Source organism: Mytilus californianus, unplaced genomic scaffold (assembly GCF_021869535.1).
Source record: "Mytilus californianus isolate M0D057914Y unplaced genomic scaffold, xbMytCali1.0.p SCAF_3, whole genome shotgun sequence".
Taxonomy (NCBI): domain Eukaryota; kingdom Metazoa; phylum Mollusca; class Bivalvia; order Mytilida; family Mytilidae; genus Mytilus; species Mytilus californianus.
Genome location: NW_026262679.1, coordinates 54310043 through 54336123, shown reverse-complemented (window position 1 = coordinate 54336123; position 26081 = coordinate 54310043). Strand labels below are relative to the sequence as shown.

General features: G+C 32.0%; 1 protein-coding gene across 1 annotated transcript; it reads left to right on the top strand.

The window, feature by feature from the left end:
- The first annotated feature begins 1117 nt into the window (after positions 1-1117).
- Positions 1118-25838, top strand: LOC127734903 (poly(A) RNA polymerase GLD2-like). Its single transcript, XM_052244934.1, has 13 exons — positions 1118-1206; positions 3350-3809; positions 4716-4818; positions 5105-5219; positions 5812-5903; positions 10703-10766; positions 11554-11620; positions 12005-12081; positions 13321-13449; positions 14580-14626; positions 18627-18757; positions 22987-23093; positions 23684-25838. The coding sequence occupies exons 2-13, from the start codon at positions 3355-3357 to the stop codon at positions 23821-23823; spliced, it is 1527 nt and encodes a 508-aa protein (XP_052100894.1). The 5' UTR covers positions 1118-1206; positions 3350-3354; the 3' UTR covers positions 23824-25838.
- Positions 25839-26081: the final 243 nt, after the last annotated feature.

Sequence of the window (26081 nt, the reverse complement as noted above, 5' to 3'; positions counted from 1 at the left end):
TATTACAAACGTATGTTTGATGAGGCATTAAAATGATACCTAAGGCCTTGTCTTTTTCATGGAATAAAAGTTTATTCTTGATTTTGGGGTTCTCTCTCCTTTATATCTTCTCAAGCAAGATGACCCCGTGAATTAAAAGACCGATCTATATGACAGGAAATGGACCTCTGTCATGATTCTTTATATTATTCATCATACTTCCGACTGAGACAAACATGGATTATAGCTCTGCGTGTGCTCTGCGGGTATCCCGATTGATCTCGAGCCGCGTTTCCATTCCTTTTAAATATACAATTCCTTGGCCACAGTTAGAACCAATTGTTCGATGGTGTCGTTTACTCTGATTGACTTAGTCAACCGGTGTTAAATTACATGATAATTTGTTAAAGAAAATCTTAGTAATCATACGAAGTGTTGACAGACGGATTGGTGGACAATGGTGTACTATAATAGTCCTGTCTTAGTTGGGGCGAATAAAATATTAAAGAACCTTGAAATTCTGAAGCGTATGGGGAGATTGTTATTGTACTATCTGATGTTAGGCTCTTTAAAAAAAAGTATTTCTTATCATTTAATTATATATCATATTGTTTGTTTCACATAGCGTTCGAAAATACCATTGAATGATGACCGTCTGATTAAAGATTAACTCAATCAATTGTCCTATTGGAATTTCTATATTAAACAAAATTGATTGAAATTATGTTTTACCAAGTCAGAATATTATTTCAAGATAAGTTTTACCAAGCTTCATCTGCATGGGGACATAATGCTTTTATACACTTATCGTCAGATCATATGTTTTCGTACATCATATGAATTAGTACTATGCATGCTTTTTCAATGGAAATTGTGGCGTCACAATGCATTCTTAATAGCACGAAAACCTATTATGCGAGGATTAGTCCCAGATCGAGCCATGTAAACTGATTTGAAATAACATCCTTCAGTCAACAACCGACAATGCAAAATCGTTCAATAGACCATTAAAATGAGTAGTAACAGTTACTTCCATCATTTCTCTATTATTAAGTAATAAATTTTGATAGTGGTATTTTTAAACGCGTTGTAACAACGTTTCATTAACTTGTGAAATCTTGCTTTTATTCAAATTTGTGTTGCCTCAATATCGGTGACGTAGTCCACAGGTCCCTAAACCACGTTGAACTGTGTTTACAAAATCAGCTCAGTTACGCCGAAACTGAAGTAAGATAAGCTGATAAGAGAAGGGTCATTTAACCGATTGAGTAAAAAAAATTACAAGCAATGGCTTATAATAACAAAAATATACATGCAAATTATCAATTCTGAAAACTGACTGTCAAAGGAAAATTTTTTAAGATTTTCATTGACCAATAATGGCAATATCATGGACCCTCAAGGTCCACTAGAGGCCAAGGGGCATATACTCAAAATATAACAATTTCACAATGATTATAGCATAACCTGTCCCTCTCACAACTGACTGTCACTACTGAAATTTGTTTTAGAAACTGCATTTTAGCTTTAACAGGTTTGGGATGTCATGGAAATTAAAAGTCTTCATAATACTTTATAAGTTCCAAGTAGAAGAAATATTCTGTCAGTCTGATTAAAATCAAATCTCTCAGAGCTGGCATTTTCTAATATGTCATGTGGGACAATAACAATAGCAAGCTAGAAGTATGATTTTAACCAGACTGATGTTCTATTATACAGTTGTATTATTTCCACTGAAAAAAATATTACAGTATTAGTTTCTAACGGAATAAAGGGTATAGAATATTTGTTGCAACTGGAACAGACATTATGGCATTGTTTATATTAAAGGTTCCAGGGGAACTTCTGTTAGGCAGAGTAAATATACGTTTACATGGGATAGACCTTTTCATTGTTTTTGCAGCCTTATTGAATAGGGGGCAGATTTTCATAATGGAGGAATAATGCTTTGAAAAATACGGTAAAACTTCATTGAAACAGAATGGATGTTTGGAAATGTACTTTCGTACTATTTCATCCTCCATCCAAAAAATAAGCCCCCTATTCAACATGGCTGAAATAACCATGAAGTTTCCTGTTGCCTCCCAAATGGGTCATAAATAATCATTTGGGTTATTATAACTCTAATTTTTTTAATTTAGCAAAAATATTGAAAAGTGCATTTGTCTTGGTCAATAGTAGCAACTTTTGGTTAGCGACTTTACCAGTAAACATGGTAAATGAACAAGTTGGTAGATTGATCCTTCAGAAAATCTACATCTTCCAAGGGATCCAACTCATAAACAATCCAGTATTGAGAAAAGTTACTAATCAACAGTTGTTGCCTTTAATTTAATAATATTCACTTTGCAATATTTTCCCTTAAATCCCCCAAAAATTTGTTTTGTACAGTAAAATTGTATTCCATTTGGAGGTAATCCCCAATCTGTTCAACATCCATCATCATCATCATTCATCTAACCATACTAGCCTCATTTTCCTGCTACAATGATCATCTAAATATTTAAAGATTTTTTAATTTAATATGTGTATTATTAAGTAGCTGCATGAAATTTACATGTACAAATGTAAAAGAATATTTGGTATGGACTTTTCATTGTTACACGTTTATGTTTATCTGATGTTTAACTTTTGACCTAATTTTCATGCTCCACTGGACAGGTTAAGATTTTTTCTCAAGTTCAACAATATTTAGTGCATGTATGTGGATTTGTTGTAAGGATTATATGTTGGTCTGACTTAATTTGACTTGGACCTCATTTCACAATCGGTAAAGATTGTAGGATTAGCCTATTCCTCTGTAACTATAACCATGGCAAAGCATGCATTCTTATTTCCAACAATCTTGAAAAATACTGTAAATTCAGAAATTATTGCGTGCATTTATTATTGCGATTTTGTCATTTTAAGGTAAAATGCGATTTTAATTTTTGCGATATTGAGAAAAATCCTGTTTAATTCATATAAAAATTTCAAAATGCAAGTTTAAATTATTGCAATTATAACCCTATCGCATTTTTCGCAATAATAAAAACATCGCAATAATTTCTGAATTTACAGTATTGGGAGGCTTCCAATGATATCTCAAAAGCTGTACTCAACAATATTTGATATCTAAAAAAAAAGCCATGCTGACATTTGTCATTTGGTGTTGACTTTATTTTCATGTATAAGTAGTAGACTTACACATGTAGTATTTAGATTTGGTCTATATAAAATAAATTGAAAGAAATTTCATGTTCAACATGAAATCCAAATAAATCAACTGTATTGTTCAAAAGTGGGATTCTATAATATAAAAATCAAGCAGCATTTATTTGGAAATCCCCTTCATCTTTTTCCATTTAAATTATGTTTTTTTTTCCTTCAGATTGTATGGCATGCAGTGTTTTGGGTCAAGTACAGTTTTCTCGTAAACAGTCAGTAGTAGCTAGACTTCTTCAATGGATTGCTGTACTAAAATCTGAATGGACTTGTGCAACAGATAAATACCTTGATAACTCACAGACAATGTATCACCAAGGTTTCAATCCTCAGTTTGAGGACCAAAATTATATGTATTATGTGCAGCAGCAATATCCGGCTTACATGCAAAACTACAACATGAATATGCCAATGCAACAAAATTTTAGACCACGCCCACGTTTTCAGGGACGTCCGCCTTTTCCTGTTGGGCGTCGACCTGAACAGAGGCATTGGCAGCAACAGGACAATTATTCAAGTGTTCGTGACCATATAAGACAAGATATAATTAATCAGCTAAATATTGAAATAGGGGATGATGACCTGCATAATAATTCAAACTACACAGCTTTAAATTCCTCTAAAAAGTAAGTGACACAATGGATTTAAGTAGACCTCTTTCATATTACCAACTTTTGACTCTGGAGTATGTTATTTTTCTATAGGGTACTTCTCTGTCAATGTCTGAGGTAGGACATTCTGATACTTGGCTAAGTAAGAACAACTAATAGAAGTAAAATCAAGCTTACAATCAGTGCAATTTGAAGAAACAAATAACTGTTTTCCTGTGATTTTGTGGTGTATAGAAAACATGTTTTAATGTGAGAGTACTTTTCCAATCTGTCAGGTATCTTCTTTCTGTTTGCAGATACTTATTTTGCATTTTTTTTAGAAAAAATGTACATCTGAAAATTTTGCTTCACATATTTCTCAGACACTACTGTTTACTTCCTATGCCTCCCCCCCCCCCCCCCCCCCCCCCCCCCGGTTTCCGTTCTCTAACTTTAGTTTGCCTCAACCAAATGTTATGAAACTTATACACAATGCTTATTACATGTACCACAAAACACAGATCAAGTTTGAATTTTGGTGGAGTCACTTTTACCGTTCTAGAGTTATGCCCCTTTACAAATGGAAAAATTCCTGAAATATTTGTTTCTGTTCTCTAACTTTAATTTGCCTCAACCAAATGTTATGAAACTTATGCACAATGCTTATTACCACAAAACTCAGATCAAGTACAAATTTTGGTAGCGTCACTTTTACAGTTCTTGAGTTATACATGTATCACTTTATAACGTATGCAAGCAGGGGCATCATCTGTGTCCCATGGACACATTCCCCATTTATTTGATACTTTGAATTACTAGTGGGGGCATGGTGACCATGACAAAGCATGCAATCTTATTTCCCACAATCTTGATAAATATTGGGAGGCTCCGTTGATATCTCAAAAGCTGTACTCACTAATTTAAACAAATTTATCATTTTAGGAGAAAATCAGATGATGATGACTCACCAAGTAAAAGTAAGAGATCTAAACAAGATTACGTACTCAGGATACCACCAACTCCTAAGTCTTCATCAAACTCACAGGTAAATTTTACTCACTTTGGATTCACCACCTTAAAGATGTTTCAAAAATTAAAATGCTCAGAGCAAGGACAAACGGAATACTGTAAACAGGATTTTTCAGGAACACATCTAAAATGGACTGTGTGTGAAATTGAAATTGTATTAGATACTATAATGGTTTACAGCAGTTCTGTAAAACTTAAACCTTTAAATTACGAGGGGAAAACATATTATGAAAAAAAAAGATAAGCCTCAATATACATGTACATGTATGCACATTTACAAAATTCATCAATTCTGTTCACAGATAACACAAGCTATGATAGAATACTTTGTTGAGAATCATCAAACAGAGGAAATGTACATGAAGAAAGTCAAATTAAGAGATGCTCTCTACAGTATATTAAATGGAGTGTTACCACGTAAGTATTTTTGTCATGCCTACATTTGATTTTAGAGATATAGTTGTAGTCTTAAATATCTGAAATGATAATACCTGCATATATATACACAATTGTAGGCTGATTATCAATCATCATAAAGTGCATTTTAATCTTATTATTTGGGCCGATGTTTTGAATAGTGACTGTTGAAATATAAAATGGTAATAAATGAAACATATAGAAATAAACTCTGTCGCAGTAATAGATCTATTTCTCTGTTATGACAGTTTCTATGGCAATATTCCAAACATTGGTGTTGCAGTTTTCACTATGACTTGAATTTTGACATACATTCATTTACTGATGAAATTCAACACACTTTGCTAGAATGTTAACTTAAATTATTTCTAAAATATTGGCAGCCCACAAAACAAATGTTTTTTTCTGTCATTGCAGTTAATGTCAAATTGTCTCTGAAAACAACTTCAGAAAAAATAAAATTGAGAATGGAAATGGGGAATGTGTCAAAGAGACAACAACCCGACCATAGAACAGACAAGTATAGTTCAAAATAAGGATATTGATTTACAAAATATTAAAAATAAGAAATCAATTCATTTTGCATTTTCAGATTGTGGTTTATATATTGTTGGTTCCTCTATGAGTGGCTGTGGGACAATGACATCAGATATGGATCTATGTCTTATGATCACAGACCAACCAGTATGTATTGAATTAATCAAACAAATGTCTATCTATTGTACAAACATTTTAGATGTGCATAATTGCAGATGAACCAGTACAAATTATTCTTGAATACTTAGTCAGTATATATCTTGTAAGAAAATGATTTTGATTTGTGAATTTGTAGAAATTGTGATTTTTGGACTTGTTTAGTTTTTAATGAAAATTTAACCATGGAGGAACTTTCTTCAGATCAAAACCTTGTGTGCCACAATCAGAATTATTTCATTTCTCATAGGAATAATGAATAGACTGATAGATATTGATTATTATATAAATTTCATTATGAATAACCAATGTTATCATTCATGTTATTAATTGTCATCTGCTCCAATACCAATATGAAGCTTGGCATCTATTTATAAACAAAGATGACCACAATCCAACTGTCCTGTTAACATCAAGGTCTTCCTGTCATGGTATCCCTTTGTTTGTACAATCAAGAGATTGCTCATCATCTAGTCTGTGACAATCTGTTCCAATTCTTGGTTCTTACCTATATTCAGTACACCAAGTTCTTTTTGAGGTGGTACCAAACACCTTGACTAAAATTAAATTTCGCTTGTTTAAATTTCATAAAATTTTGAGAAAATATTTACTTTGACCCTTTGACAAAAATATAAAAAATACAAAAAACTTGAACCACACACTTAATCAGAAAAATTTCATTGGATATATAGCAGTTTGACAAACACTAATTTTGATCATTGAGAAGCTTAATATTTCCTTAACAATAGAACGTGATTATAAATGGTCAGCTGATTTTTAGAGAGTTATCTCCCTGTAGTGTTATGTACCTTTTTCAACATTAAATACAATAAGAACCAGAGCTCCAGATGTTTATTTCTACTTTTTCTGTTAATTTTTAGGACTGAAAAAATCTTGGGACATTTTTCAGACTGCCAACTTCAAATCAGAAGTCATGTCATATTGAACTATCTCAAATCAACAGTTTGCAGCATGAACAACAAGAAATTTCATATCACGTTTTTTGTAACACATTAATTAAGATTTGTTGAGGGCAAAAACAAAAACCAATTTGCTTACACTTTTCAACTATTACACAGATACTTGAGGAGTAATACCACCGAATCATAGTATGTCACACAGGGTTAAAGCTAGGATTTTGAGGGCTTTAGTCACTTTTGCGCGGGATGAAAATCAACTTTATTTTGGTTAGCAGCAAGGGACCTAGGATGTATATTACTGTCTATACATCTTTGTCAGACTTTGAAGGACTTAGGCATACTAGGCAGTTACTGCATGATTTGACTGATGTGGCACTTTAATACGAAGATTAGGATATAAGATCTAGAAATCTAATTCACCATTTCACTTCAGTTAGTTTCAAGGTACATTCCTAATCAGCAAAAGTTGGGATCCATTTTTTTTAAAACCAGGAATCACAGCATAAATGAACTTGTAAGGACTATTTCACTGCATTATTCATACTCATTATCCTTAAAAACGTTTTAAAGCGATATTTAGAATTAATTCTATAAAGTTGGAACCAATTCTAATGACTTTAAATTGTAAATTTATCATGAATAGATCACGTTTACTTTCGATTTCCAAATGAGATGAAAACGGGAAGTGGCAAGTGGATAATAAATTCGGAATGATTCCGGATTCATCTACGGATTGGTTCGTGTTTAAAAAAGGCAGGAAATTATCATTTTTTAAATTAAATTTGCTAAATAAGAACTATATTTGTCTCTCTCGTTTAGTTTGATACTTAATTATTTCGTATTTTACGTTTTAGTGTCTTTAAATTCATTAGAATACTTTCGCGCATGCACAGTTCATAGGTCAGGAAGCACCTGTTAGACTCATGAAAACATTTCTGAATGTTATGAATAAAGTTCTATCTTTATAATCGAAATTGTCGAAAGTTTTTGATTAAAAGTTATATCAAATATGACGAATTTGACGAAACTACGACAAGCGAACGTTGAGAAATATTGAAATTAGAATGCAAACTGTCCGAGGGAAAACTCAAATGACAAAACTACGACAAACGAACTGCAAATTGTGCTCGTTTGATAAATAATGAAATTGAAATGCCGACTGACTGATTTTACTGGGGAAAATAATTATGATGATCAATTATGAGGTTGATAAATAATTAACGGATTAGTGACCCATCCGATGGCGATAAGCGGATTATCTGTAATCACAACTTGTAACACCTGTTGTAAATGTTTATTAGCTGAGGGTCATAAACTTGTCAGAAACAATAAGATAGGTAGAATTATAGTATTTTCATGCGAAAATATTTTTACTCTTTCTAAATTTAAGTGACGAAATTGATTTGGAATACTTTCGTCATTTTGAAAACCGTTTTGTAAATGACAAATATGACAAGTGCTAGCAAAATCACTGTCACAGTCACATCCGGTTTCATACGAAAAAGGGTAGAAAAAAAACATTCCCTTGATTTTGAGAGTTGTAGGAGATTAACCCTGCATTTCATTGCAGAAAAATATTTCTGAGTCATAAACATATATCTTGGGTGTTTAAAAGCATCATTCTTTTTTTATACGACCGCAAAAAAATTTTGCAGTCGTCTATTGGTATGACATTGGCGTCGTCGTCGTCCGAAGACACATTGGTTTTTGCACAATAACTTTAGTTTAAGTGAATGGATCTCTATGAAATTTTACAACAAGGTTCAATACCACAAAAGAAAATTTGGGATTGATTTTGGGGGTAATGGTACCAACAGTTAAGGAATTAGGGGCAAAAAAGGGGCAAAAAATAAGCATTTTTGTAACTTCCAGACAATAACTTGTGTGTTAGTGTATGGATCTCTCTGACATTGTACCACAAGGTTCCATATCACAAAGGGAATGATGGGATTGATTTTGGGGGTAATTGCCTTAAAATTTTAGGAATTAGGGGCCAAAAAGGGGCAAAAAACAAGCATTTTTCTAGTTTCATGACAATAACTTGTGTGTTATTGTCTGGATCTTTCTGAAATTGTACTACAAGGTTCCATATCACAAAGAGAAAGCTGGAATTGAGTTTGGGGGTAATTGCCCAAAACGTTTAGGAATAAGGGGCCAAAAATAAGCATTTTTCTAGTTTCCAGACAATAACTTGTGTTCAAGAGTATGGATCTCTCTGAAATTGTACTGCAAGGTACCATACCACAAAGGGAAGGCTGGGATTGATTTTGGGGGTAATTGCCTCAAAATTTTAGGAATTAGAGGCCAAAAAGGGGCAAAAAACAAGCATTTTTCTAGTTTCAGGACAATAACTTGTGTGTAAGTGTATGGATCTTTATGAAATCGTACTACAAGGTTCCATATCACAAAGGGAAAGCTGGGTTTGAGTTTGGGGGTAATTGCCCAAAACGTTTAGGAATTTGGGGGTAATTTCCCTAAACATTTAGGAATTTGGGGCCAAAAAGGGGCCAAAAACAAGCATTTTTACAGTTTCCAGACAATAACTTGTGTTCAAGTGTATGGATCTCTCTGAAATTGTACTGCAAGCTACCATACCAAAAAGGGAAGGCTGGGATTGAGTTTGGGGTGATGAATCATAAGGGGGTTCAAAAAATTGGGGGGGGGGGGGATTTTTTTTTTTCTTTTTTTTCCCCTTTTTCTTTTTCTTTAAAATTTTCCATTTTAAGTTGGTTATTTTTGATTTATATATAAAAGCAAATAATAATGATAAGGTTTGATTTCATCAAAATTGAAATATTGGGGTTCTTTGATATGCTGAATCTAACCGTGTATTTGGATTCTTAATTTTTGGTTCCGTTTTCAAATTGGTCTACATTAAGGTCCAAAGGGTCCAAAATTAAACTTAGTTTGATTTTAACAAAAATTGAATTCTTAGGGTTCTTTGATATGCTGAATCTAAACATGTATGTAGATTTTTGATTATGGGCCCAGTTTTCAAGTTTGTCCAAGTTGGGGTCCAAAATTAAACTTTGTTTGATTTCAACAAAAATTGAATATATGGGGTTCTTTGATATGCTGAATCTAACCGTGGATGTATTTAGATTTTGGATATTGGACCATAAAAAAAATTTTAAGTTCTTAGACCACATTCATTCTGTGTCAGAAACTTATGCTGTGTCAAATATTTAATCACAATCCAAATTTAGAGCTGTATCAAGCTTGAATGTTGTGTTCATACTTGCCCCAACTGTTCAGGGTTCGAACTCTGCGGTTGTATCAAGCTGCGCCCAGCGGAGCATTTTATTATTTGCTGTTTCTTTAAAATATTTTGGAAACTCCAAGTGACATGGTTACTAAAGCTTGTAAACAGGAAAAAAAGTGTTTAAAATTTAATTGGTTTACTTCCAGTGATGCTTTATATTATCATATATACAATGAAATGTTATGTGAAATTTTCACTGTAGTACTGTACAAGATAAAACTTTACTCATGCCAAGTATTTCTTTATTTGAGACAAAGATAAATTCTGCACAATTTTTTGATTTTTGAAAAGTGCCAATTTTACAAAGACTAATAGGGGAAAATCAATGGTGGTATTACTCCTTGACTATGGCAGGTTGCAAATTTAACCATGGTTGTGATTATGTGTTATTGGTGGAAGATAATCTAACGATAAAGGGGCAGCATCATCAAATAGGATCCCTGACCTGACAATGCAATTTGAAAATACATTTAGAGGTTAAAATCAATTTTGCAAAAAATAAATGAAAATCTTAGGGTTTTTTAGGTTATTTTTTTCAAAAGCTAGATTTCATTTCATTTTTTTTTTTGGACCAGTGGTACAGACATTACTGTGTTATTTCTTTTCAGATAGAACAAGCCAAAGAGGCACCAGAATTATTATATCTCATCCAGAGGTCTTTCAGTAAATGTTGTAAGTATATCACAATCTGTAACAGTCTTCATCGTTATCCAGTAGTCCGATGTCCCAGACTAGTAAAACTTTGTTCGGACTAGTAGGTATTTTCAAAATTTTGTTTGGACACATAAGAAAAATATAAGAATAGTGGTCTTCAGACTCAAAGTTGGAAAAGATTTTGGTGAATGCTGCTGTATTCTAATTCATTAATACAGTATACAAACAATGATTTAGGTAAAAATTTCTTTTGGTGGAAATATTTCACAGTGACTAGTGTATTGTGGTGAGTCAATAATAAATATCTCTGTAAATGATGTATGATACATGATAAGGTTGTAAATTGAAGTGACGGTAGTTTACAGATGTTCAAACCTCATAAATCAATTGAAAAGAGACAAATCAAGGTAACATAAGAAAAACTGAGGGGATTGCATGAACTCCAGAAGGAAATAGATCTGTTGCAAGGGGAAGAAACTGCTGATATGCATGCATCACCCACCATGGGAATTCACACTCATTCAAAATGTTACAACTGGGAACAGGACACAGTCAGTTAATTTTTAATCAGAGTGTGAAATAGAGGGTGACTTTCAAGTAATTACATTGTGTGTGCTTGTACTTGAAGGTTAAATCATAGGGTAGGTCTATATTTAGAATACTGAAATTAACACATTAGACAGTTTAAAAATATGTTTTCCATCAAAATTAGTTCAAATTTCATAGTACTTACAAATATTTAGTATTTTTGAAAGGAAAAAGATGAAGTACTCTAATTGGTGTCATTTTGTTTTAAATTTTTCAGCATTCCTAAACAGATCTATGGTGATAAGAGCCAAAGTTCCCATTCTCAGGTTTACTGACACAATAAGGTATTTTCTTACACTGAAAAGTAAAGTAGATTTGTACAGATTTTTATTATCATGTGAAAAAGAAAGAAATTAATTTAATTTAAAAAATTCTATTTTGAATTTCATTTATGATTTTTAGAAGATTGTCAGTTAAATTTTTTTTAATTTTCAATCTTCAGATGAAGACAAATTTTGTATTTCAATAGAAAAAAATGTAGAAAAGTAAAAAATCATTAGTGAAGAACTTAAAAACTCATGAATATATTTTTAAAGATAAAAACTACAGTAAAATATGCTTAAAAGGGAGATAATTCCTGAAATTTTGTGTGCAATGTTCTTTATGACATATAGGATTAGTATATACATTGGTGACTTATTATAATTTACATTTTTTGTTTTTTACAGTCAAGTAGAATGTGATTTAAATGTAAACAATAGTGTAGGAATCAGGAATACACATCTTATCAAGTATTATTGTATGTGTAAGTATGTTATTTATTGTAGGTGCTTTACAACTGCATTGGTAGACTCTTGATTGCATGCTTGCCTTCAATTCCGGAGGTTGGGGTTTCAATTCAATTCAAAAATCACTTTAAATATAGAATTTGCTAATTCTCTGCCAAAGAACACCACATATCCATATGTAATGTTTTGCTTCTGGTTTGTTTCCTTTAATGGCAATAAACATGAAGAAGGGATTATGCTACACGAAATTTTTACACCAAAGACTGTAAAATAAGTATTTAATATTTAAAATTACCTGTTGACGTTGCTTTACATCCCCCCTTTTTTTTTTAATATTGTATTTATATTTTGTCATAGATCAAATTTATTCACTCAGTGTATGTTTACTTGTTTTTGTTAATATGTCTTTTTGATTGAGTTAAGCCATTTTAATTGATATTTTATAGTGTGTCTTTCTATGTTGTAATGCTACACTACTATTCAGATTAGGGTGAAGGTTGGCACCTGTTAAAACATTTAAACCCACTGCATTTGTTTGCACCTGTCCTAAGTAAGGAACCTGTTTCAGTGATTGACGTTTGTTGATGTGGTTTTTGAGTGTTTCTCGTTTCTCATTTTTTATATAGATTAGACAGTTGGTTTTCCTGTTTGAATTGTTTTACACTAGTCATTTTGGAGCCCTTTATAGCTTGCTGTTTGGTGTGAGCCAAGGCTACGTGTTGAAGGCAGTACTTTGACCTATAATTGTGTACTTTTTACACATTGTGATATGGATGGATAGTTGTCTCATTGGCACTCATACCACATCTTCTTATTACTATTTGCCTCATGACTGAAAGGTAATAGATCCAGTTGTATTTTGTTTCAGTTGACAGACTTTTTGCGTATATTTGGCTTTTTGACTTCGAACATTTCATGAAAATCATACTTGTCTGGACTGTTTTGGTAATGCCGCCAATCTTGAACTGATTTTTTGTGTAAATTAATGTATAACCATGACTTACAGATCTTGTTTATGTTTCATTTCATAGAATTGTCCCTGCCATGCCTCACATTTTTCTAATGAATTCCAAGACATGTACATTTAAAACAGTATGGGTCTGGTACAAAGCAGGGTTTATATTCATATCACATAAAAATGTTCTTGTACTGATATGCATGTAATATTTGCCACTAGAATTTAAACAAAAATCTGTCAGTGTCACCAATTTATTTATACATGAATTTTATTTTTTTTTCCTTTTTTAAATTTTTAGTGGATTGGCGAATACGTCCATTAATGCTATACATTAAGATGTGGTCTCGTTTCCATGACATTAATGATGCCAGGAAGATGACAATATCTAGTTATTCTCTCTGTCTCATGGTTATTCACTACTTACAATGTAAGTATATAAGTGCATCATAGAATAGGTAAATATACAGAAATTTCATAAATTTTCCACATATTATTTGCCAAGTTATATTTAAGAAGACCTCATGTACTAGTTGTTCTTTGATCAGTCATGACACCCTAGAAAGTGAAAAGCAGTAAATGGGAATCTCCGCTTTCATTGGATAATAATTTTACATACGTATGACGTCAGGAACATATTTATTTTTTACTACAAACTAGACATCCCCAGAAAAAACGCAAAAAGTCGTACACGTAAGTTTTATTCTGACTCGATTAATTACAAACGAAACGATGTTTAGTAAAAACAACAATATGAAAATAAATGTTAATAATTTATTACAAAAGGAAAGCTACATATGAAGGATAACAGATTAATAAAAGGAGGAAATCTGACAATAACAATGGGCATTTTCCAGTGATATCAGTCACCAGAAAACAAAATGGCGGCCAATATAACGTTTAACTGGCATCTCTAGAAAAGGACACTCCCAGGATGTACAAAATATATAAACTTGCAGAACTTGGGTCCATCAAATAGGACTCTTGGGAGACTCACTATCTATAATAGCTACAGATTCTATTTACTATCTAGTATAGCTTTGAATTAATATATGAAGCATGTTGAATTGCCATATGAAAAGTTGCAGGAAGCATAGGGCATGGAAAATAATTATCCTGAAATACTATATTAGAGTATAAGACATAACAACTGTGTTTGAAATCAAGATTTTTCATTTCATAGCTGTATTATTCTGTGATACTTAACCTTTAGGGATCATAAAGTGAATGAAACTGTCACCTGTAAATGTAACTTCAACTTTCTTTGCATCTGTCATCAAAATTTATTACACTGGACGTTAAGCAACTAACAATCAATCAATCAATCAAAATTTATTGAACCTTTCAAATACTTGTGGACACTCAGGCGCTTTATAATGGGGCAAGCAGATCCTTCTTTAGTTGGCATTGCTGCTTACGTTTAGAAATCAAGTGATGAGTGATAAATGTGAAAAGAAAAATGGTATAGTTGCTAAAGATAACACATTTATAATCATAATTGTCTCAGATATTATGTAGTTTGCAAGCTATTACAGTTATCTTTAACTCAATTTTTTTTAGTTGGATGTAAACCACAAGTTCTGCCATCACTACAAAAACTTTATCCTGTAAGTATGTCATGTATTGTTGTTTCTGATTAACCTTACTATGTTTTTTGGTTTTGGTTTTTGGATCGAAAACAATGATTTTTTTTAAACCGTCATGGAATGTTATAAAACATGGACAGAAGCTTCTTCAAGATACGGAAATGATATCTGAAAAAAATTGATCTTCCTGATAAATAGACTTATTTTTTGGCAGTCAACATTATACTTTAAGATTGACAGCAGCAATCATAAATGAGCACATGGTTTGTGAAATCCTTTATAAATATTTCCATCCGAATTTTGCATAAGAATACAAGTTTTTGTTTTTTGTTTTTTACGTTCATTCCATAATCAGAATGCATGACTTGTAAGAATGTCACCCTTTAATTATTATCACACACATACACTATATATATATATATGTGTTACAGACACATTCTATCTAGTTTTTTTTTATACGACCGCAAAAAAATTTTGTGGTCGTATATTGGTATGACGTTGGCGTCGTCGTCGTCGTCCGGCGTCGTTGTCCGAATACATATTGGTTTTCGCACTCTAACTTTAGTTTAAGTGAATGGATCTTTTTGAAATTTGACCATAAGGTTAAATACCACAAAAGGAAGGTTGGGATTGATTTTGGGGGTTATGGTACCAACAGTTAAGGAATAAGGGGCCAAAAGGGGGCCAAAAATGAGCATTTTCTAGTTTCCAGACAATAACTGTGGAACGGTGTATGGATCTCTCTGAAATTATACTACAAGTTTCCATACCACAAAGGGATGGTTAGGATATGCTTTGGGGGTTATGGCTCAAACCGTTTAGGAATTAGGGGCAAAAAAGGGGGAAAAACAAGGTTGTCCTGGTTAATGGACAAATACTTTAGTACAAAACATAATTTAAAGCAGTGTAAGGGAGATAAATCAAATACATCATTGAAATTATCTCCCTTACACTGCTTTTAAATTATGTATAAAGTAATGGTTAATGAACAATAAAGATAATCTAAAACAGTGTAAGGGAGGTAATCCAAATACAACGATTTGGTTACTTCCCTTACACTGCTTTGAAATTATGTTTAAAGAAATGCATATTTATAAAGGAAGACCAGTAAAAATATCTGCAAATGTTTTCATAAAATAGATTAAGTTAGCACTATGGTAAATTTAAATGGGTAATTATGGTTGCCAACTCCATTGGAAATTTGAATTGAGATTATGACCATATCTTGAGGGAAAGAATTTTTTTGGGGGAAAAAGGGGGGGGGGATAAAAAGAAATTGTGGGGGGCCAATTTTTTCTCATTTCAGATTTCAGAAATTAAAAAGAATTATTCTTCAAATATTATTTTTTTTTCAAATTTCAAATATTGAAAAATTTCAAGAAGTAATCTTTAATTGCACAGTATGGCGCATTAGATTTGTAAAATCTTTGATCACATTTATTTATTTGTTATGCCGAATCTAACAGTGTATTTAGATTTTTAATTTTGGGTCCAGTTTTCAAATTGGTCTACATTAATGTCCAAAGGGTCCAAAATTAAACTTTGTTTGATTTTAGCAAAAATTGAATATATGAGGTTCTTTGATATGCTGAATCTAAACATGTATTTAGATTTTTGATTTTTGGCCCAGTTTTCAAGTTGGTCCAAATTGGGGTCCAAAATTAAACTTTGTTTGATTTCAACAAAAATTGAATATATGGGGTTCTTTGATATGCTGAATCTAACCATGTATTTAGATTTTTTATTTGTGGACCCCGTTATCTAATTGGTTCATATTGAGGTCAAAAGGGTCCAAAATTAAACTTTGTTTGATTTCATCTAAAATTGAATTATTGGGGTTCTTTGATATGCCAAATCTAACCGTGTATTTAGGTTTTTAATTTTGGGTCCTGTTTTTTAAATTGATCTACATTGAGGTCCAAAGGGTCCAAAATTAAACTTAGTTTGATTTTGACAAAAATTGAATTCTTGGGGTTCTTTGATTTGCTGAATCTAAACATGTGTTTAGATTTTTGATTATGGGCCCAGTTTTCAAGTTGGTCCAAGATAGGGTCCAGTATTTAAACTTTGTTTGATTTCAACAAAAATTGAATATATGGGGTTCTTTGATATGCTGAATCTAAACATGTATGTAGATTTTTGATTATGGGCCCAGTTTTCAAGTTGGTCCAAATTGGGGTCCAAAATTAAACTTTGTTTGATTTCAACAAAAATTGAATATATGAGGTTCTTTGATATGCTGAATCTAACCATGTATTTAGATTTTTTATTTGTAGGCCCCGCTATCAAATTGGTTCATATTGAGGTCAAAAGGGTCCAAAATTAAACTTTGTTTGATTTCATCGAAAATTGAATTATTGGGGTTCTTTGATATGCCAAATCTAACCGTGTTTTTAGATTTTTAATTTGGGTCCCGTTTTTTAAATTGGTCTTCATTGAGTTCCAAAGGGTCCAAAATTAAACTTAGTTTGATTTTGACAAAAATTTAATTCTTGGGGTTCTTTGATTTGCTGAATCTAAACATGTGTTTAGATTTTTGATTATGGGCCCAGTTTTCAAGTTGGTCCAAGATAGGGTCCAGTATTTAAACTTTGTTTGATTTCAACAAAAATTGAATATATGGGGTTCTTTGATATGCTGAATCTAAACATGTATGTAGATTTTTGATTATGGGCCCAGTTTTCAAGTTGGTCCAAATTGGGGTCCAAAATTAAACTTTGTTTGATTTCAACAAAAATTGAATATATGAGGTTCTTTGATATGCTGAATCTAACCATGTATTTAGATTTTTTATTTGTAGGCCCCGCTATCAAATTGGTTCATATTGAGGTCAAAAGGGTCCAAAATTAAACTTTGTTTGATTTCATCGAAAATTGAATTATTGGGGTTCTTTGATATGCCAAATCTAACCGTGTTTTTAGATTTTTAATTTGGGTCCCGTTTTTTAAATTGGTCTTCATTGAGTTCCAAAGGGTCCAAAATTAAACTTAGTTTGATTTTAACAAAAATTGAATTCTTGGGGTTCTTTGATATGCTGAATCTAAACATGTGTTTAGATTTTTGATTATGGGCCCAGTTTTCAAGTTGGTCCAAGTTGGGGTCCAAAATTAAACTTTTTTTGATTTCAACAAAAATTGAATATATGGGGTTCTTTGATATGCTGAATCTAACCATGAATTTAGATTTTTTATTTGTGGGCCCCGCTATCAAATTGGTTCATATTGAGGTCAAAAGGGTCCAAAATTAAACTTTGTTTGATTTCATCAAAAATTGAATTATTGGGGTTCTTTGATATTCCAAATCTAACTGTGTATTTAGATTTTTAATTTTAAGTCCCGTTTTTTAAATTGGTCTACATTAAGGTCCAAAGGGTCCAAAATTAAACTTAGTTTGATTTTAGCAAAAATTGAATTCTTGGGGTTCTTTGATATGCTGAATCTAAACATGTGTTTAGATTTTTGATTATGGGCCCAGTTTTCAAGTTTGTCCAAGTTGGGGTCCAAAATTAAACTTTGTTTGATTTTAACAAAAATTGAATATATGGGGTTCTTTGATATGCTGAATCTAACCATGTATTTTGATTTTGGACATTGGACCATAATAGGTAAATTAAAAAAATTCAAGTTCTTAGACCACATTCTTTCTGTGTCAGAAACCTATGCTGTGTCAAATATTTAATAACAATCCAAATTCAGAGCTGTATCAAGCTTGAATGTTGTGTCCATACTTGCCCCAACTGTTCAGGGTTCGACCTCTGCGGTCGTATCAAGCTGCGCCCCAGCGAAGCATTTTATTTAAATTCTAAAAAGATTTCTGTTGCTTTTGGGACTAATATTGGTTAATTTAAAATCAGAAAGATATTCAATGAAATTGAAAATATGACCTGAAAATGAAGTTGATTTTAAATTCTGATTATATGGGAATATGAAATTGGGGAAAATCCTACTATTTAGTACTTATAGTATATTTTAACCATCTTTAAGACTGATTGTATGAATGTTATTTTTTACTTTTCTTCCAGGATATTTTCCATTCAGAGTCTGATATAACAGCATTAAGATTTGATCACCAGCTGAAGTATAAAAGTAAAAATGACCAGACTCTAGGAGATCTTTTTTTAGGGTTTCTGGAATATTACACAAATAATTTTGCGTAAGTATAAGATTTTCAATAACAACACTATATATATGGTTATTTCATCATTGCAAATTTTATTTTTGCTTCAGAATAAAAATAATCTCAATATCGACTTCTTTAGACAAAAAAATGTAGATTCTTTGATAAGGCCACACCAATTTAATCTTAATTTTCAGTTGTTACAAATAATAATGATTTTAAGAATATACATGTATCTATATTACTGCTTGTAAAATTAAAATAGATTTTAGATCAAGAATGTGTGAAGAACAGCAGATTTCTGAGACTAAAGCCTGTAAAAAAATCTGTGGTGACAGCCATTTTTATTGAAAAAGAAAATAAGTAAATAAGATTTTTCAACCCTACCCAATTCTTTTGAACCTGTCCCAAGTCAGGAGCCTGTTTTGATGTTGTTGTCTTGTGTCTGCCACAATTGTTTTCATTTATTGTTTTAGTTTAAACCAGGCTGTTGGTTTCTCTTTTTATACGACCGCAAAAAAATTTTGTGGTCGTATATTGGTATGACGTTGTCGTCGTCGTCGTCGTCGTCGTCGTCGTCGTCCGGCGTCGTCGTCCGAATACATATTGGTTTTCGCACTCTAACTTTAGTTTAAGTGAATGGATCTTTTTGAAATTTGACCATAAGGTTAAATACCACAAAAGGAAGGTTGGGATTGATTTTGGGGGTTATGGTACCAACAGTTAAGGAATTAGGGGCCAAAAATGGGCCAAAAATGAGCATTTTCTAGTTTCCAAACAATAACTGGAACGGTGTATGGATCTCTCTGAAATTATACTACAAGTTTCCATACCACAAAGGGATGGTTAGGATTTGCTTTGGGGGGTTATGGCTCAAACCGTTTAGGAATTAGGGGCAAAAAAGGGGGAAAAACAAGGTTGTCCTGGTTAATGGACAAATACTTTAGTACAAAACATAATTTAAAGCAGTGTAAGGGAGATAAATCAAATACATCATTGAAATTATCTCCCTTACACTGCTTTTAAATTATGTATAAAGTAATGGTTAATAAACAATAAAGATAATCTAAAACAGTGTAAGGGAGGTAATCCAAATACAACGTTTTGGTTACTTCCCTTACACTGCTTTTAAATTATGTTTAAAGAAATGCATATTTATAAAGGAAGACCAGTAAAAATATCTGCAAATGTTTTCATCTTTTTTTTTTACAAAAAAATCCATATGAAAGATTTGACACTATATTTTTATTAATTCTATTATAAAATAGATTAAGTTAGCACTATGGTAAATTTAAATGGGTAATTATGGTTGCCAACTCCATTGGAAATTTGAATTGAGATTATGACCATATCTTGAGGGAAAAAATTTTTTTGGGGGAAAAAGGGGGGGGGATAAAAAGAAATTGTGGGGGGCCAATTCTTTCTCATTTCAGATTTCAGAAATTAAAAAGAATTATTCTTCAAATATTATTTTTTTTTCAAATTTCAAATATTGAAAAATTTCAAGAAGTAATCTTTAATTGCACAGTATGGCGCATTAGATTTGTAAAATCTTTGATCACATTTATTTATTTGTTATGCCGAATCTAACAGTGTATTTAGATTTTTAATTTTGGGTCCAGTTTTCAAATTGGTCTACATTAATGTCCAAAGGGTCCAAAATTAAACTTTGTTTGATTTTAGCAAAAATTGAATATATGAGGTTCTTTGATATGCTGAATCTAAACATGTATTTAGATTTTTGATTTTTGGCCCAGTTTTCAAGTTGGTCCAAATTGGGGTCCAAAATTAAACTTTGTTTGATTTCAACAAAAATTGAATATATGGGGTTCTTTGATATGCTGAATCTAACCATGTATTTAGATTTTTTATTTGTGGACCCCGTTATCTAATTGGTTCATATTGAGGTCAAAAGGGTCCAAAATTAAACTTTGTTTGATTTCATCTAAAATTGAATTATTGGGGTTCTTTGATATTCCAAATCTAACCGTGTATTTAGGTTTTTAATTTTGGGTCCTGTTTTTTAAATTGGTCTACATTGAGGTCCAAAGGGTCCAAAATTAAACTTAGTTTGATTTTAACAAAAATTGAATTCTTGGGGTTCTTTGATTTGCTGAATCTAAACATGTCTTTAGATTTTTGATTATGGGCCCAGTTTTCAAGTTGGTCCAAGATAGGGTCCAGTATTTAAACTTTGTTTGATTTCAACAAAAATTGAATGTATGGGGTTCTTATATATGCTGAATCTTAACATGTATTTAGATTTTTGATTATGGGCCCAGTTTTCAAGTTGGTCCAAATTGGGGTCCAAAATTAAACTTTGTTTGATTTCAACAAAAATTGAATATATGAGGTTCTTTGATATGCTGAATCTAACCATGTATTTAGATTTTTTATTTGTAGGCCCCGCTATCAAATTGGTTCATATTGAGGTCAAAAGGGTCCAAAATTAAACTTTGTTTGATTTCATCAAAAATTGAATTATTGGGGTTTTTTGATATTCCAAATCTAACCGTGTATTTAGATTTTTAATTTTAAGTCCCGTTTTTTAAATTGGTCTACATTAAGGTCCAAAGGGTCCAAAATTAAACTTAGTTTGATTTTAGCAAAAATTGAATTCTTGGGGTTCTTTGATATGCTGAATCTAAACATGTGTTTAGATTTTTGATTATTGGCCCAGTTTTCAAGTTTGTCCAAGTTGGGGTCCAAAATTAAACTTTGTTTGATTTTAACAAAAATTGAATATATGGGGTTCTTTGATATGCTGAATCTAACCATGTATTTTGATTTTGGACATTGGACCATAATAGGTAAATTAAAAAAATTCAAGTTCTTAGACCACATTCTTTCTGTGTCAGAAACCTATGCTGTGTCAAATATTTAATAACAATCCAAATTCAGAGCTGTATCAAGCTTGAATGTTGTGTCCATACTTGCCCCAACTGTTCAGGGTTCGACCTCTGCGGTCGTATCAAGCTGCGCCCCAGCGAAGCATTTTATTTCCTTTTTTTATGCCCCCATCATAGCGGAGATGGCATTAAGTTTTACCCTTGTCCGTCTGTACGTACGTACATACGTCTGTCCATACATCAGTACGTCCCAATGTTGGTTTCCATTCTCTAACTTTAGTTTGCCTCAACCAAATGTTATGAAACTTATACACAATGCTTATTACCACATAATACAGATCAAGTTTGAAATTGGGTGGCGTCACTTTAACCGTTCTTGAGTTATGCCCCTTTATAAACATAAAAATTGCTGAATTTTTTGTTTCCGTTCTCTAACTTTGGTTTGCCTCAACCAAATGTTATGAAACTTATACACAATGCTTATTACCACATTATACAGATCAAGTACGAAATTTGTTGGCGTCACTTTTACCGTCACTTTTACCCCTTTATAAACATAAAAATTTCTGAATTTTTCATTTCCTTTCTCTAAACTTAAGTTTGCCTCAACTAATTGTTATGAAACTTTTACACAATGCTTATTACCACTTAATACAGATAAGTGTGAAATTGGTTGGTGTCACTTTTACCGTTCTTAAGTTATGCCTCTTTATAAACATAAAAATTGCTGAATTTTTCGTTTTTGTTCTCTAACTTTAGTTTGCTTCAACCAAATGTTATGAAACTTATACACAATGCGTATTACCACAAAACTCAGATCAAGTACAAGTTTGGGTAGCTTCACTTTTACCGTTCTTCAGTTATGTCCCTTTATATCTTAATATGACATGCAAGCGGGGGCATCATCTGTGTCCCATGGACACGTTCCACATTTATTTTTTACATTTGTCATGCCAGGGCCTTTGATAGCTTACTATATGGTATGGGATTTGCTTTGGTGGATAGTTATCTCTTTGGCAATCATACCACATCTCATTATCTCTATATTAATCATTGTTATCACAATTTCTTAACATTCAGAGTGAAACATGTCGACTTCATCCGTTCAAAATGCTTTTCTTGTTTTAGAATGTTGAGAAGTAAAAGTTCCTAAAGCAAATGCGTGAAAAGAAAAGCCAAAACTATGCTTAAAGCAGTTGCAACCTTATATTATTTCAAATAAAAAAATGTATTAAATGACAGTCTATCATGATTCAATTTGTATATATTATCGCCACTCTGGAACCAATAACTTCTAATTGTCTGATACCCCCTTGGGACTCTTAAGTCCACCAGCAAATTTAGTCTAGAAAGTTCAGAATTGTCCATTAAAGGCAATATGTACCTTATTTGTGAACCTATCCATATCTGTTTCAGTTTTGATACTCAATTGATGAGCGTGAGAACAGGAACAAGAATGCAGAAATACATGGCCATAGGCCAGACAAACGATAAAAACCAATGGAAGTGCCTAAATATAGAAGGTAAGGATGCAGAAATACATGGCCATGGCCAGATGGATGACAAAAAATAATGAAAATTTCTAAATGTAGTAGGTAAGGATGCAGAAATATATGGCCATAGATCAGACAAGATAATACCAATAAAAGTTTCCAAATACTGAAGGTGAGGGCATGTTTGAATGCATTGGATACCCGTTAGTATCCTTAGGGAGAGAGAGAAGATACCAATGGGATGTTGAAACTCATGAGTCAATGACAAACTAACAATGCCATGGCAAAAAATGACCAAAGACGGAACAACAGTACAAAACACAACATAGAAAACTAAAGACTGAGCAACACAAACCCCAACAAAAACCAAAGGGTAAGCAGATCCTGATCCACATGTTTCCACACAACTTTCGATTTATAATGAAATATGGTTTTGTACCTATGTGCAAGTAAGGCATGGTCATTCACTCCCATTAAAAACAAGTGACATTTTAGCATTATAGATCTTTGATAAGCATTTGTTTACCTGTTATGGATCTTATATTAGAAAGGGACACAATTTGAATTTATAGTTCTGTGCTTTTCTTGACTTGACAAATTATATATGTTTATATTTTTAGAACCTTTTGATCTCACTAATACTGCCAGAAGTTGTTATGATGAACACACATTTGAGAGGATTAAGAGAGTGATCAGACTTAGCTATCAAAGACTTTCAAGGTCACGAGATGTCAAGGTCATCCTAACAAGTCCCTTCTAATTGGTCAAGATAACAGTAACTTTTAAAGCTATTGGCCAACAGATTGTGGATAGGACTGTTCAAGACAAAAGGAAGTTTTAATGTTATTTGGCAGCAGATTGTGGATAGGATCTATCTATTGACTACCAAACACAGATGGTGATACTTTGAAGAAAGAATAGAATGTGCAGAACATGTTTTCATTGAGAGATTGTCTCATCCACGCTAACTTGTCATTCTGTAAACAGGATATGTGATTAAACAAACAAATACTTATACAACAAGAGATTGTACAAGGAGCTTTATTCAAAAGTCAGATAGATGTAAAACATGTTACTTAAAGAAAGAACAACGTAATATTGTCTTTAAAATCTAGTGATTATATTAATGAATAAGTGTTAAAAGTATAACTGAATATTTGATTGACACATGTTGATGGCTGATGCATTTAGTTGAAAAGATACATTTGAAAATTTGATGTTAAAATATGTAGTCATTATATATTAGCTGACCCGGCTCAACGGGCTAGTATGAGTTATTGCACACACTTAACATCTGTCGTCTGTTATGTTTTACAAAACTGTTCTCTGAAATTAGTAGGCCAATGGCAACCAAACTTTGCACAATCGTCCATTGTGTCTTGTTTTAAAAATTGTGTCTGCTGAACCCACAATCCATCCAACATAGCCATCATTTCTAAATTTTAAACATACAGGTATAATGCAAATAATCATTTACCGCTGGTATCTTGAAAACTATAGATAAAAATCTGACCAAAAATGTAAGACAACTCCCATCGTGAGTTACTGCCCTTAAATGACAATTTTTCTTTTGATAGAAAATTTGAATTGCAAAAATTAGTAAAATAGATGTTCAAATAAGTCAACATGGCAGAATTGGGCGGTTGACTTCTTGTCTTTAAATGATGTATTTTACAATTTTTTCCATTTTTGTGTAAAATCTTGAAGACTAATAGATAAAGGGTTATCTTTATAGCTATTAAAATTGTTCACCAAGAAAAATCTACTGTAACCTCAACATGGCTGTAATTAAGTTGATAATATATAGGAGTTATTGCCTTTCGATTTCAAATTTGACCCATTTTCTGCATTTTTGGCTTTAATCTGGAAAATTATAATAGACGGAGAGAAACTTTAAATGGCAAAAATGACCAACTGAAAATAGGTCAACAAGGCAAAAATTGTCAGTTGTCTCCTTTAGTTTAATATAGAAGTTATTGCCCTTCAATAAAGATTTTAATCATTTTTTTCAACTTTGTCAAATCTAATGCTGTCAAAAAGAAATTGTAAACAATAAAAATTACCAGCAAAACAAGATCTACAAATAAAGTCAACATGGTTAAATTCCATAGTTGACTCATTTTAAGGCTAATCACCCTTAGATAAAGAGGTTAACACAGTTTTGTGTTTTAGATGTAAACTATTAGGAGATGAAGCAAAATTGTTAACAGCAAAAATTCTTCCTCATTCCTAAATCACAGTGTTCACACATTTTTAATTTTTTGCCTTTTTTCTTGAAAAATAATAATGGTTAGACAAAACCTTTATCTGGCCCAAAAAAAATAACAAGACGATATTTTGGACTGCATGAGTTTATGTTCTAGACAAAAATTCTTAATGCACTGTATCATTGTATCAGTTTTATGGAAAAGTTCCAGGGAAGCAATACAGACTCTATGGAGCCCTTACTTAAATTCTACTTAAGCAGTTAAATGATATAAATTCCAATCAAGTAAATAATATGTATATTTATCAATAGAATAGTACATTAATGATACTGAAAGCTATATCGTTTGAAAATTTTGGTGGAGTCCAAATTTTGTCCTTGAAAAAGATTTTATGAAAGCTCATAAGCTTAGAAAATTTTTACTTAGCAATGGTAAAAAAGTATTGTTCTGCATTTGGTGTGATATTTATTGGTTATATACATGATAATATTACAGTTGTGATAATGTGTTTTGATATGTACAGAGAGCATTTGATAAAAATAAACTTATTTTCTAAAAACAGTACAAATATGTGTTTAAATTTGTTGGTTGTGAATTAAAGGAGAAAAGGGTTATATGTCAATGAGACATCAACTGAACAACATAACAGAAGACATTTAGAGATCGATATATAGTTTTCAGCAATATATAAGCGTCTGTACAGTAAGGCAAAATCTATATTTTTAGTATTCATCTTTCAATATTGGAAATAGTTTAGTATACAGTTGCCTTTAAGGGCTATTCCATTAAAATGTATGTGGGAGGGTAGGAA

Coding starts and splice junctions, on each gene's coding strand:
- LOC127734903 (XM_052244934.1), top strand. CDS start 3,355: ATGGCATGCAGTGTTTTGGGTCAAGTACAGTTTTCTCGTAAACAGTCA. Junction 5,220..5,811: donor ATTAAATGGAGTGTTACCAC/GTAAGTATTTTT, acceptor TTGCATTTTCAG/ATTGTGGTTTATATATTGTT. Junction 11,621..12,004: donor AGGTTTACTGACACAATAAG/GTATTTTCTTAC, acceptor TGTTTTTTACAG/TCAAGTAGAATGTGATTTAA.